The 12,379-nt window shown below is 41.0% G+C and overlaps 1 protein-coding gene across 8 annotated transcripts in view; it reads left to right on the forward strand.

The window, feature by feature from the left end:
• The window catches only part of CDC14A (cell division cycle 14A), a 204,711-nt gene that overhangs the window by 156,386 nt on the left and 35,946 nt on the right, over window positions 1-12,379 (forward strand). For 5 of the 8 annotated variants that reach the window (XM_053214524.1, XM_053214527.1, XM_053214529.1 and 2 more), the window contains 4 exons: window positions 2,797-2,912; window positions 5,203-5,250; window positions 7,379-7,501; window positions 8,194-8,530. In XM_053214524.1, coding sequence (XP_053070499.1) covers window positions 2,797-2,912; window positions 5,203-5,250; window positions 7,379-7,501; window positions 8,194-8,530 — 624 coding nt within the window. Of the gene's footprint in view, window positions 1-2,796; window positions 2,913-5,202; window positions 5,251-7,378; window positions 7,502-8,193; window positions 8,712-12,379 lie in introns of all 8 variants that reach the window. The other 3 variants (XM_053214526.1, XM_053214530.1, XM_053214531.1) reach the window with 2 other exon arrangements.

Consider the following 12,379-nt stretch of genomic DNA (forward strand, 5'->3'; position numbering starts at 1 on the left):
CTAAGTGATGCAATGAAACGGAACAATATCTGTATAACAGGAATTCCAGAAGAGGAAGAGAGAGAGAAAGGGGCTGAAGGTGTACTTGAACAAATCATAGCTGAGAACTTCCCTGGATCTGGGGAAGGAAAAAGGCATTGGAATCCAAGAGGCACAGAGAACTCCCGTCAGACATAACTTGAATCAATCTTCTGTATGACATATAGTGAAACTGGCAAAATACAAGGATAAAGAGAAAATTCTGAAAGCAGCTACGGATAAACATGCTCTAACATATAAAGGGAGACTGATAAGACTAGTGTAGACCTATCTACTGAAACTTGGCAGGCCAGAAAGGAATGGCAGGAAATCTTCAATGTGATGAACAGTAAAATTATGCAGCTAAGAATCCTTTATCCAGCAAGTCTGTCATTTAGAATAGAAGGAGAGAGAAAGATCTTCCCAAACAAACAAAAACTGAAGGAATTCATCACCACTAAACCAGCCCTACAAGAGATCCTAAGGGGGATTCTGTGAGTGAAATGTTGCAAGGACCACAAAGTACCAGAGACATCACGACAAGCATGAAACCTACAGACATCACAATGACTCTAAACCCATATCTTTCTATAATAACACTGAATGTAACTAGACTAAATGCTCCAACTAAAAGACATAGGGTATCAGAATGAATAAAAAAACAAGACCCATCTATTTGCTGTCTACAAGAGACTGATTTTAGACCTGAGGACACCTTCAGATTGAAAGTGAGGGGATAGAGAACTATCTATCATGCCACTGGAAGTCAAAAGAAAGCTGGAGTAGCCATACTTATATCAGACAAACTAGGCTATAAATTAAAGGCTGTAATAAGAGATGAAGAAAGGCATTATATAATAATTACAGGGTCTATCCATCAGGAAGAGCTAACAATTATAAATGTCTATGTGCTGAATACAGGAGCCCCCAAATATATAAAACAATCACAAACATAAGCAACCTTATTCATAAGAATGTGGTAATTGCAGGGGACTTTAATACTCCACTGACAACAATGGATAGATCATCTAGACACAGGATCAATAAAGAAACAAGGGCCTTGAAACATTGGATCAGATGGACTTCACATATATATTTAGAACTCTGCATTCCAAAGCAACAGAATATACTTTCTTCTCGAGTGCACATGGAACCTTCTCCAAGATAGATCACATACTGGGTCACAAAACAGCCCTTCATAACTATATAAGAATGGAGATCATACCATGCATACTTTCAGACCACAATGCTATGAAGCTTGAAATCAACCACAGGAAAAAGTCTTGGAAAACCTCCAAAAGCATGGAGGTTAAAGAACACCCTACTAAAGTATGAATGGGTCAACCAGGCAATTAGAGAAGAAATTAAAAAATATGTGGAAACAAATTAAAATGAAAATACAACAATCCAAATGCTTTGGGATGCAGCAAAAGCAGTACTGAGAGGAAAATGCATTGCAATCCAGGCCTCTCTCAAGAAACAAGAAAAATCCCAAATACAAAATCTAACAACACACCTAAAGGAACTAGAGGCAGAACACCCCAAACCTAGCAGAAGAAGAGAAATAATAAAGATCAGAGCAGAAATAAAGAATATAGAATCTAAAAAAACTGTAGAGCCGATCAATGAAACCAAGTGTTGGTTTTTTTTAAAAAACAAACAAAATTGATAAACCTCTAGCCAGGCTTCTCAAAAAGAAAAGGGAGATGACCCAACTAGATAAATTCATGAGTGAAAATGGAATTATTACAACCAATCCCTCAGAAATACAAGCAATTATCAGGGAATACTATGAAAAAAATTTTTTTGAATGTTTATTTATTTTTGGGAGAGAGAGAGAGCGACAGCATGAGTGGGGGAGGGACAGAGAGAGAGACAGAGAGACAGAATCCAAAGTGGACTCCAGGCTCTGAGCTGTCAGCACAGAGCTGGATGCAGGGCTCAAACTCATTGACCGTGAGATCATGACCTGAGCTGAAGTCGGACACTTAATTGACTGGGCCACCCACGTGCCTTGAGTACCTCCTTTTTTAAATCTTTATAGGTAATAGTGTCCTCCCCGCCTTGAGTTGTGAGAGTTAAATGTGAGCTGGCATGTGAAAAGACCTAGCGTGGAACTTACATATTTTAAACTGTAAGACTTATTTCAGCAGGAAACACACTTTCCCAATCTAGTAGGCTTTAACTCCTTCTCAAAAGGTCTTGGATGCTTTTATTAGTGTTAATTGATCTTAACACGTTATCGCATAGATATCCTAAATTGTTTTATCTTCATTTTTGTAAATAAATTATAGAATTTGCAGTGATGGATCCTAGTAATCTCTGGAAACCTATTTGTAATGTGTCTATTGAGCCAGTCTGTGTCTGAGCTATATTCCGAAACATGATTTTTGTGTGCATGAGATGCTCTTTGGTTGTGGTCCATTGTAACAAGGAGCTCCTTTTAAATTCTGCTGCATCCATACCTGTGCTTCTTTGATTTGGAATTTGACCGATATATTTAATTGATGAATAGTTGAACATTTGTTAGTGTATCTATATCTATCTATATCTATATCTATATCTATATCTATATCTATATCTATATCTATATCTATATATCTATCTATCTCTTTCTATAGATAGATAATGCTGAACTCACTGTGTTTTAAAGCTATTTAAGATAATCTATATTAAGATCAGCTATACGAAATATAGAGTCTATAGTCTATTAAGAAATCAATATAAAGCAAAATTATTTAGAGTAACCTTTCTATGGTACATACATTTTTTTTCCAGAATAACTTAGAAGAGGATGAAGACGTGGAAGTGAAAAATAGTATAACCCAGGGAGACAAACTACGTGCCTTAAAAAGTCAGAGACAGCCACGCTCCTCACCATCCTGTGCATTTAGGTAGATCAATTTTAAGCTTTTAAATTTATCTCGTGCCTCCATTTGTGGATAGGATGTTTAATCTTCTCTTTTGAATATCATTATACAAGTGCCATGTTTACCTCTTGGTTTTGTTTTTGGCTTATTGCCATTTTGTGTTGTTAACTATTTTATCACTATAGGGAGAAGCTAAGTTTTAGAAGCTTACTGAAAGCAGCTCCTGCAGTTTCAGTCTCTGGAGTCCCACCTCTTTAAAAAAATTTTTTTTAAATGTTTATTTATTTTTGGGAGAGAGACAGAGACAGAGAGCAAGCAGGGGAGGACAGAGAGAGAGGGAGACACAGAATCCGAAGCAGGCTTCAGGCTCAGAGCTGTCAGCACAGAGCCTGACTCGGGGCTTGAACCCACAAAACATGAGATGATGACCTGAGCTGATGTTGGCCGCTTACTGACTGAGCCACACAGGTGCCCCTCTGGAGTCCCACCTTAAACTGCTGTGCAGTGAGGTGTCTCTGGGACCGTGCTCTAAATTCCATTTGGAATTCTACTCTCCCTCCACGAGTGGGTGTCCTATCTTGTCGTGTCCTATTCTCACAGGTGTGCTGAGGCTTTTGTTTTGAATCTAGAATGTGTAGAAAAGTACTGAATGCCAAGCTTTGGTATATCCTAACACCTTAGCTTTATGTTCTCTATTTGAGAATTGAACAAGCAATTATTACCTGTGTCTGTACAGTTAATAACCATCCTGAGCTTAAAGTCTAAAATTACTAATCAGAATCAAGTGATGGAACTTGACTTGTGATCCCAACATTTGGATCCTGCTAATGGTTCAGATTACTGAAAGAAGAAAGTCTCCAGGATCAATGTAGGTGCAAAAATCTGTGAATATCGTCCAGATTCTTTACTGGGGTGACAAGTTCACAAATGATTATAATGAGAAGTGGCTACTTTTCTTTGCCTTTTAAGTGAGAGGCATGCACAACAAGAGGGGTGTTTTGCCAGCAGGATACATGTCAAACAGACTCACAGGGAATTTAATTTTCATGTGTTATTTGGGAGGATTATAACACAAGTCAGATTAGGTCTGAGCACATCATTACCTATGCTCTGAGCACTGGTGCCCTGACCTGAGAAATGAAGGTGTATATAGCTCAAGTCAAGGTAATCGTTTGCCATAGTAACATGAGAAGATGGGATAGCAAGCCTGGTCTTGGTAATAACTACCAACTACCACTAGAAAGTTGAAGAGATGTACCATTCACTGAGCAGCTACTACTGTCAGGAGCCACATTAGGTACTTAGTTTGGAGATGAGGATTAACTGAATTAACACAAAAGATATGCATCATTACCCACATTTGGGTTGGTTGCTTGAGGTTAGAGAACGTCAGCCCCTCCCCAGTGGGATGGATTTGGATTGGAGCTGATCTTCAAAGCCAGTACTGTTCAGAGTGTGCTCTGCTTGCTATGAATATCACCTAAGTCAGCGCAAAGTACTTCAAGATTTCTAATCTCTTTTACTCACCATCTCCCCCCTTGAAACTCTTAAGAAATGGCTTTATATTGCTTAAAATTAATTTCAATCAGATTTATATTTGATTCTTAAGAAATCTTAAGGGGGAGAGAGGGATAAATTGGCGCATAACTTGGCACATAAGTAGGCAAAAGAGTGAGAAACTCTCCACTACCCAAAATTTACAAGGCTATTCTGATATGATTTTTCTATTTTCTTTTTTAATTCTCAGAATTTTTGTTTCATTTTTTGGAATTCAGTTTTTTTCTAACAGCATCATGGTGTCATCAATCAAAAATTAAAAAAAAAATATTTTTTAACGTTTATTTATTTTTGAGACAGAGAGAGACAGAGCATGAACAGGGGAGGGGCAGAGAGAGAGGGAGACACAGAATCTGAAATGGGCTCCAGGCTCTGAGCTGTCAGCACAGAGCCCGACGCGGGGCTCGAACTCACGGATTGTGAGATCATGACCTGAGCCGAAGTCGGACACTTAACCGACTGAGCCACCCAGGCGCCCCAAATATTTTTTACCCTAAGTGGATGCAACACCACCTTCTGATTTAAAGCAATTTGCTGTAAATGAAAGTCAAGATGAAACAAAATGACTAAAATTGGTTTCCTGCTGGTTGTAGGATTTACTTTAAAAACGGAATGAGTACTAATATCCATTTGGGAGGTTTCTCCCTTTTGCCAATGTAATGTTTGTACTGGTTTGACTCCATATGATCTGCCTTTTGGTCTTTGCTTAAACGTGCGAACCTGGCAGTGCATGAGCATTTGTCTTTGATTTCCGTAGGTTGGATGATACGAAAGGGCACCCAAGAGCAGTGCCCCAGCCTTTCAGGTACTGTGAATGAGGTGAATTTCTAGTAGCTTGTAAATAAACACTGCCCTTTAGATACATTTCCCAACCCTTAAACTGGTGAAAACAAATCGCGCACAGCTCTTCCCTTTTGAGTTCCTTCCTTTGTGTTCCAGATTGTTACAACCCACCTTACTTTTAATGCTCACCATGAAGAGGATTTTTGTTTTCTCGAGGTGCGCACAGGGCCGTGTGGCTGTCGTTGTGATGTTAACATAGTCTGTGCTTCCAGCACGTTGTGGGCTCTCTAAGTTACCCTTGCTCTGCAACGTGCCTTTCAATCCAGTGATAGATTTTGCCTTTGAGTTTTTAATATTTCTGTCAGTTCTCTTTGCCCCTAGTTTTTACATGTGTTTGTTCTCCTTTATTTTCTAGTTTTATTTCCTTCCCCGTCCTCTATTTGAAGAGGAAACATTAGTGTTTTTCCCTGCAAAAATGTCCCCCAAAGCATCCCAGGGTGGTTCCTGGGTACCAGTGGTACCAGGGTGCAGTGTAGGGCTTGATGGGGGCCATAGACATGTTTGCCAAAACTGTTAATGAGATAGGGGTAAAAATCCAACTCACCCCTCACCTCTGGTTCTCATTCAGCCCTCGGTTTTAGGGCTGTTTTGTGCAAGCAGTTCTGAGAGGGATCAGACTTCTCCAGAAGCTTGAGCTGCTTCCTTGTACCACTTTCCCCATCTTTGTTCTAGAGGCAAACCATGTACTTAAGCTATTGTTTGGGGGGAGGAGGATGAAGGCGAGAGTCTACAAGTAAATAATCTTTTCTAGAACAGATACATTAGGTCCAGGTACATTAAATGGTTTGCTCAGGATAAAACAGGTTTGGTATTAAAAACTGTGACTGGGCCCTAGTAGTCCAGGTTTGGGTCAATTTTCCCTCTCTGTCCACTCAGCAGACATTTACTGAATATTCTCTCTGAGTCTGGCATTGTACTAGCCACTGGGAATTGAAGTGGGAGACAGTCATTTGCCCCCAGTAGAGCTTATATCAAGGGGAATAGACAGATATCAGACAGTGGAATATGGTATAAGGGCTATGATTTACTATGAGAATATATGATGAAACAGGATGCTTACCCTGCCTGGGAATTCAGTGAAGTCTTGCCGTATAGGGTTCCAACTGATTGGGCCTTCAAAGGGTAACCAATGGGAATGAGGCAGACGGAGGTGGAAGATTGGAAGCAGAGGGGAGGTAAGGAGAGGAGAAGATGCCCTGGTAGGAAAAACAGCACGTGCAGGCCGGACGAAGCTGTGAATACAGTCCATTCAGGGAATTCCGAGCATTTTGTATAGCTGGAGTAGAGTTGTCTAATGAGAAAGCATGGATAGAAAGGACCTGCTTGCAAAGGCTAATGGCAGATTTTGGAGGCTTTCATAAGTAAAGCCAAGGAGATCAGGCTTTCTGGGCACCAAGTAAAAATTAAATGGTTTAAACAGTGAGTGGCATAATTAAATATTTTAGATTCTACCTGAGGCTATTCAGAATTTGAATTTTAATGAATAAGATTAAAAGATGTTACTAGTAGTCAAGAGTAAGGAATAGTAGTGGCCTCACCTAGGGCAGTTGGAGAGTGGAAAGAAGAAGACAGATTTAATATACAAAGAAATAAAAAATATATACATATACAAATACATACATACACACACACACACACACACACACACACACTCACACAATCACACACACATGTAGCCTAAGGACATGTGAGGAATGACTGCCTCCATCAAAGAAGGGAAGTGACCAAGCATGGCAAGATCATGGTTAAGGACAGGACTTTGGATCCTAGATCTGAATACCAGCTCTGTCACTTGCTCACTGACTTTGGGTGACTTTTCCTTTTTGCCTCGGTTTCCTCACCTGCAAAGTGGGGATTGCAATCGTAGCTACCTCATAGGATTGTGAATATGAGCTAATGTCTGTAAGGTTCTTAGAAGAGCTTTTGACTCGGAGCAAGTGCGCTGTCAGTGTTGACTGCTGCTGCTATCACTGTTACTATGACCTGCCACGATGCCTTTAATGTTATGAATTTATCTTGTCTTAATTGATTGCTGAATGTTAAGATAACACAGCTTTCAGGTGACTTTGTGCCCATTTTTCTCCACAAAGATTGACTTCTTCCCCACAAGGATCTGCATCTACTTTGAAGACCTCAAAAGTGGCTCTGTCCCCCTCAGCGACGGCCAAGAGGATAAACAGAAGTTCTTTGTCCTCAGGCGCCAGTGTAAGAAGGTAATTTTTCTCTTCCTCTTCTCAGATGCTGGTGGGGGGTAAAGGAAATCTGTAGCAGACAATGAGTTTGGCTGAAGTTTGTCCGAGGAAGGGATCAGGGAGAAGGGGAGAAATCAGAGAAGGCTTCTGTTCTATCTCCCATCCTGAGGGACAGGGTCATGTGGAGGTAGTGCTGTATGGCATCCCTTTCTATAGTGGAGCTCCAGCTTGCCTAATGTGATCCAGAAATTGGAGTTCAGTGGAACCTACTAATGATATGTGGTATCATCATTTCTCCTTTGATGTGTATGGGCAGAACTAAAATGGGTAGGGACATTTGAATGAATCTGTGTAGGTTAAATCTTACACTTCAGTCTACCTTTTACTCTCATATAGCCCCTTTCACTTACTCCCTACCTCAGGACACATAGAGCCCCCAGATGTCCTATCTCAAGACATCTGGTCAGAGTGGTTTAGCTAGCTTCTTGGGTCGCAGTGAACTGCTTAGACAGGAAGTTAATGTGTATCACTAATGGCCATATGTTGTAATATCACCAAGACGATAAAGACACCATTCTGTCCCCATTTGCCTTGATCAGAGCTGTCTGCATCCCATTCCCCTCTTGTCCTGTGTATTTTAGAAACACGAACTCTGCATGAGCGTACATCGTTGTCTATGTCCTCCCCCCTCCCCACCTGTGTTTTCCATTCAGCTTTTCCATAAACTCCCGGCTAGCCAGTTCTCTAGGGAACTTGAACGCTGCAACAGAGGAGCCAGAGAACAAAAAGGCCTCCTCGTCCTCTAAGGCGGGTTTCGTAGCCAGCCCGTTCACCAACCTCTTGAATGGCAGCTCCCATCCGTCTGCCAGAAATTACCCAGAGCTCAACAACAATCAGTACAGCAGAAGCAACAGCACCAGCGGGAGCATCGTGAGCAGCCAGCCGAGCCCCCACGGCGCCGTCAAAGCAGAGGAGCACAGCCCCGTTCTTCGGCCCGCCTACCCCGGCCTCTCTTCTTCCTCAGCGAGATTCCTGAGCCGTTCAATCCCCGTAAGTTCGCAGACACCACCTCCTGGTCCTCAGAACCCTGAACGCAACTTTTGTGCCTTGCCTCCCCAGCCGAGGCTGCCGCCAAAGAAATTTAATAGCGCCAAGGAAGCCTTCTGAGCGATGCCTTCCCTCTGTGCTGTGAACCTGTCTATGCACGTACATTCGGCTGGCTCCTCTTCAAGTAAATGCCAAGTTTCAACTGGGGTTTCTTCCTTCCTTCTTTTTCTTCCCCTCCTCCTCCTTCCCTCTTCAGAGGGAAATCGCTTTCATTCTCTTCATCATGGACACCATTGACTTACGTTACTTTTCAGTTAAGTTTTCGAATCAACTCTGAATATCTGGTGCAAAGCCGGGAGCTGATTCATATGATAGATGGTATTTGCTTTGGTTGCAGTGGAATTGGGAAGCTTCGCTTTTCCACATCTTATATCAATGAATGAATTTCAGAGTATTTAAGTGTGGAAGGTGCTGAATGAACAGTAGCTTCTCAGAACTAACCATTAGGCTCTGGAATATGTCCCCTCCTTCAGGGAACTGACCCAGAATTAACAAAATGGCAAATGGGAAGGTGTTATAAGGAGGGCCCATGAGTAGGTATCTGGGATGTAAGGAAGGGGAAGGCAGAGTATCAGGAAGATGTTTAAAATTAGCTATTAGTCTTCTAGAGACAGGATGAAAGATCATCAAACACATTTTACCTGGGAACTCTGTATTGAGATTACCAAGTCCCCCTTTAAACTGGAAATCCCTGTTAGGTAAAATCTGTTGGTTCACACCCTGCTGTGAGTCACTTTAATCACATATTTTGATTGCCTCAAGGGGAATTCTTATCTATGGGAATGTGAGTGTTGATTTGAGAGAACAAGGACAAAATAGGAAGGAGAAATCAACCTCACAGATCAAAGTGCAACTCAGAGTTCAACACGGAGTCCAGTCAGGGCACAAGCAAACTCCAGTGTCCTGGGTAGTCTGGGGCCTGGGACTCCTTCATGCCTTCTGTTCTACCAACATTTCCTCAGCCGTTACCCAAGGAGTGATTTCTGCAGGGGAGCAGAGGGGACGAAAGGTGCTGGTAGCAGTATGCCTTTCTTGGGAAACAGGAACCCAATGGAATAATTAATGAGACCCACTTCCCTTAGATGGTAGTTTAGGGAACCACTTTTCTTTTTTTTTCTTTTCTTTTTTTTTTTTAGGGGACCACTTTTCAAACATGAGGACACAGTGCACGTGTGTGTGTGTGTGTGTGTGTGTGTGTGTGTGTGTGTGTGTGTGTGTTGGTTGGACGTTATCACTCCTGTCTCAACCTCAGGCCTCTTTTCAAGGAGGCCTTTTTTTTTTTTTCTCTTCTATGCACACACAGTCCTTTCTAGCACATATCATTGACCCTTGAGCAACAGATTTGAACTGCATGGGTCCCCTAACACACAGATTTCTTTCACTAAATACAATGCAGTAATATATGTGTGTTTTCTCTTCCTCATGATTTTCTAAATAACATTTTCTTTTAAAAAAAAAACATTTATTTTGAGAGAGAGAGAGAGAGAGCACACACGTGTGTGTGAGTGGGGAAAGGACAGAGAGAGAGAGAATAAATATTCCTTTTATAGGAATAAAGAGAGAGAGAGAGAAAATCCCAAGCACACTCCTCACTGTCATCTCAGAGCCCAACTCAGGGCTCAAATTCATGAACCATGAGATCATGACCTGATCCAAAATCAAGAGTCAGATACTTAACCAACCGAGCCACCTAGGTGCCCCAACATTTCCTTTTCTTTAGTTTACTTTATTGTAAGAATACAGTATTAATACATATAATTTATTAATTGACTGTTGATGTTATTGCTAAGGCTTGTGGTCAACAGTTGGGTATTAGTAGTTAAGTTTTGGGGGGAATCAAAGTTCTATGCAGGTTTTGACTGTGCGGGGGTCAGCACCCCTAACCCATGCATTGTTCAAGGGTCAACTGTATAATTTTCCAGATATGATTTTATTCTCAATGTTTTTCAACATTATTTTAAATTCCTATATAGTGCCAGCCCACTCCACCACTTAATCTGAATCTGATCTCATGATATTATGGGTATAGTTGTATCAGTAAAAACTTAAATCTTAGTAACTAGGGGGTTAGATGGAAAATAATAGGTATTTACCTTTTCATAACAAGATATGCAAGTCGTGTGCTTCCCAGCAGGAATTGAGTTGTGAGTGTTTTCATATACTGATTGTGGGTCAACCTCATTGTTAGACCAGAATACAGATCTCTTCATTTTCAGAAAAAGTGGTACACATATAGATGTATAGATAATTATATAGCTATCTTGCCGATTTCATAGCTGAAGATTTAGTGTAATCTACATTTGTAGCTGAATACCAGAAGCATTGGGAGCTTGGCAAGAATAACATTCTACTTTTTCTGGATCTCAGTTTTCCTCTTGGCTAGTTGAAGCATGGGGATAGTCTTTAGATGATTGGTGATCGCCCTTCCCTCCCATATTTATATAACTTAGCTTTTGGTTTCATTCCATATTTTGATATTTGTCTTCACCTTTCCTCCTTCTCCTCATCCCTCTCCTGGCCTGAAGAGAGTGGTTTTCTGATAATTAAATTTAAAGTAATAGTCTGTGTGGGCAGCTGCTGCCGTTCCCCTCTTCTCTCTCTTAAATTTGTCATCTCATTGTAAAGAGAAGCATTTATAAATAGAATTGCCAGCATGACAACATTTTCCTCCCTCTCACCCTCCCAGGAAGTAAGAAGTAGCAGGTCTCTTAGAGCTGACTTCCCCTCCTTTATCTGTGCCTAGAAAACCTCTGTGGGAAGGGAGGCTCCAGGTCCTACCCCTGCTGGTTTGCTGGTACAAAGTCTAAATTAAGATGGAAATTCCCATTTTATAGGAATAAAGAAAGAGGTTGTAAGTTGTTTTCCTTTATCACTCCAGTACAGCTTTTCTAATTGTGGGTTTCTTGTCTAAATAAGATAGTCCTTCTTTCCAGCACTTCCTAAGTTGTGAGGCATATGACCCTTGAAGAACTAGGAATAAATCTTTCAACAGAAATGTTTTTAAGTCCTTGGGTAGGAAATGCAGTCTGTAAGGCAGTATCCTCCCAGCACCTTTAAGAAAGACCCAGAAACTCCTAGGGGATGAGGGTGACGGGTGTTTAGAGAGAGTCTAATATTTTAGAAGCTGCAATTAGCATCTCTTTTGAAAGCTGCAATTGCTCTCACTTTATGCAGCAGTTCAGCCCCCAGAAAAATGTAAAAATGATTTCCTTGTTCTGTCATTAAGTGCTTTAACACAGAAAACAAGAACAAATGTTAAGGAATTCTTATGGTTGTGACAGAATCCTGAAAAACAGTCAGATTTTATTTTTATTTATTTGGCCTCTTCTGTTGGTTTTGAGGTTTCTGCTGCCAGTAGAAACTGCACAAGGTTTCATTTTTTTATTAACCCACTTGTAAAAAAAATCAGTTTTCCCTCCCTGACATTCAGAGGAGTTTTCAAATGCTTAAGAAATGAGGGACGTGTGATTATGGCGTGGGTGGGGTGGAAGTATTTTATTAAATTGAAATTACTTGAGGTATCTGTCTTGAATATTTGCTCTGTTTTATTTTTAAGAGACTTGCCACTGAATTGCTGTTCGTCTCCACTGTCCTTACCTGACCCCTAAAGTCTGGGTGAGGTTATGATGCTTTCCCGTAAACTCTTCTCTCCCCTGCCTCGGTCTTAATCAATACTCTTCTCACTCTGCATTTTAATCATCTGTTCACTTATCTGTATCCTCCGGTAGACTGTAAGCTCTGTGAGGGCAGGGACGGTGCCTCTGTTTTCTGTGTCCTAGTTGTATGCTCTGT

Source organism: Acinonyx jubatus, chromosome C1 (assembly GCF_027475565.1).
Source record: "Acinonyx jubatus isolate Ajub_Pintada_27869175 chromosome C1, VMU_Ajub_asm_v1.0, whole genome shotgun sequence".
NCBI lineage: Eukaryota > Metazoa > Chordata > Mammalia > Carnivora > Felidae > Acinonyx > Acinonyx jubatus.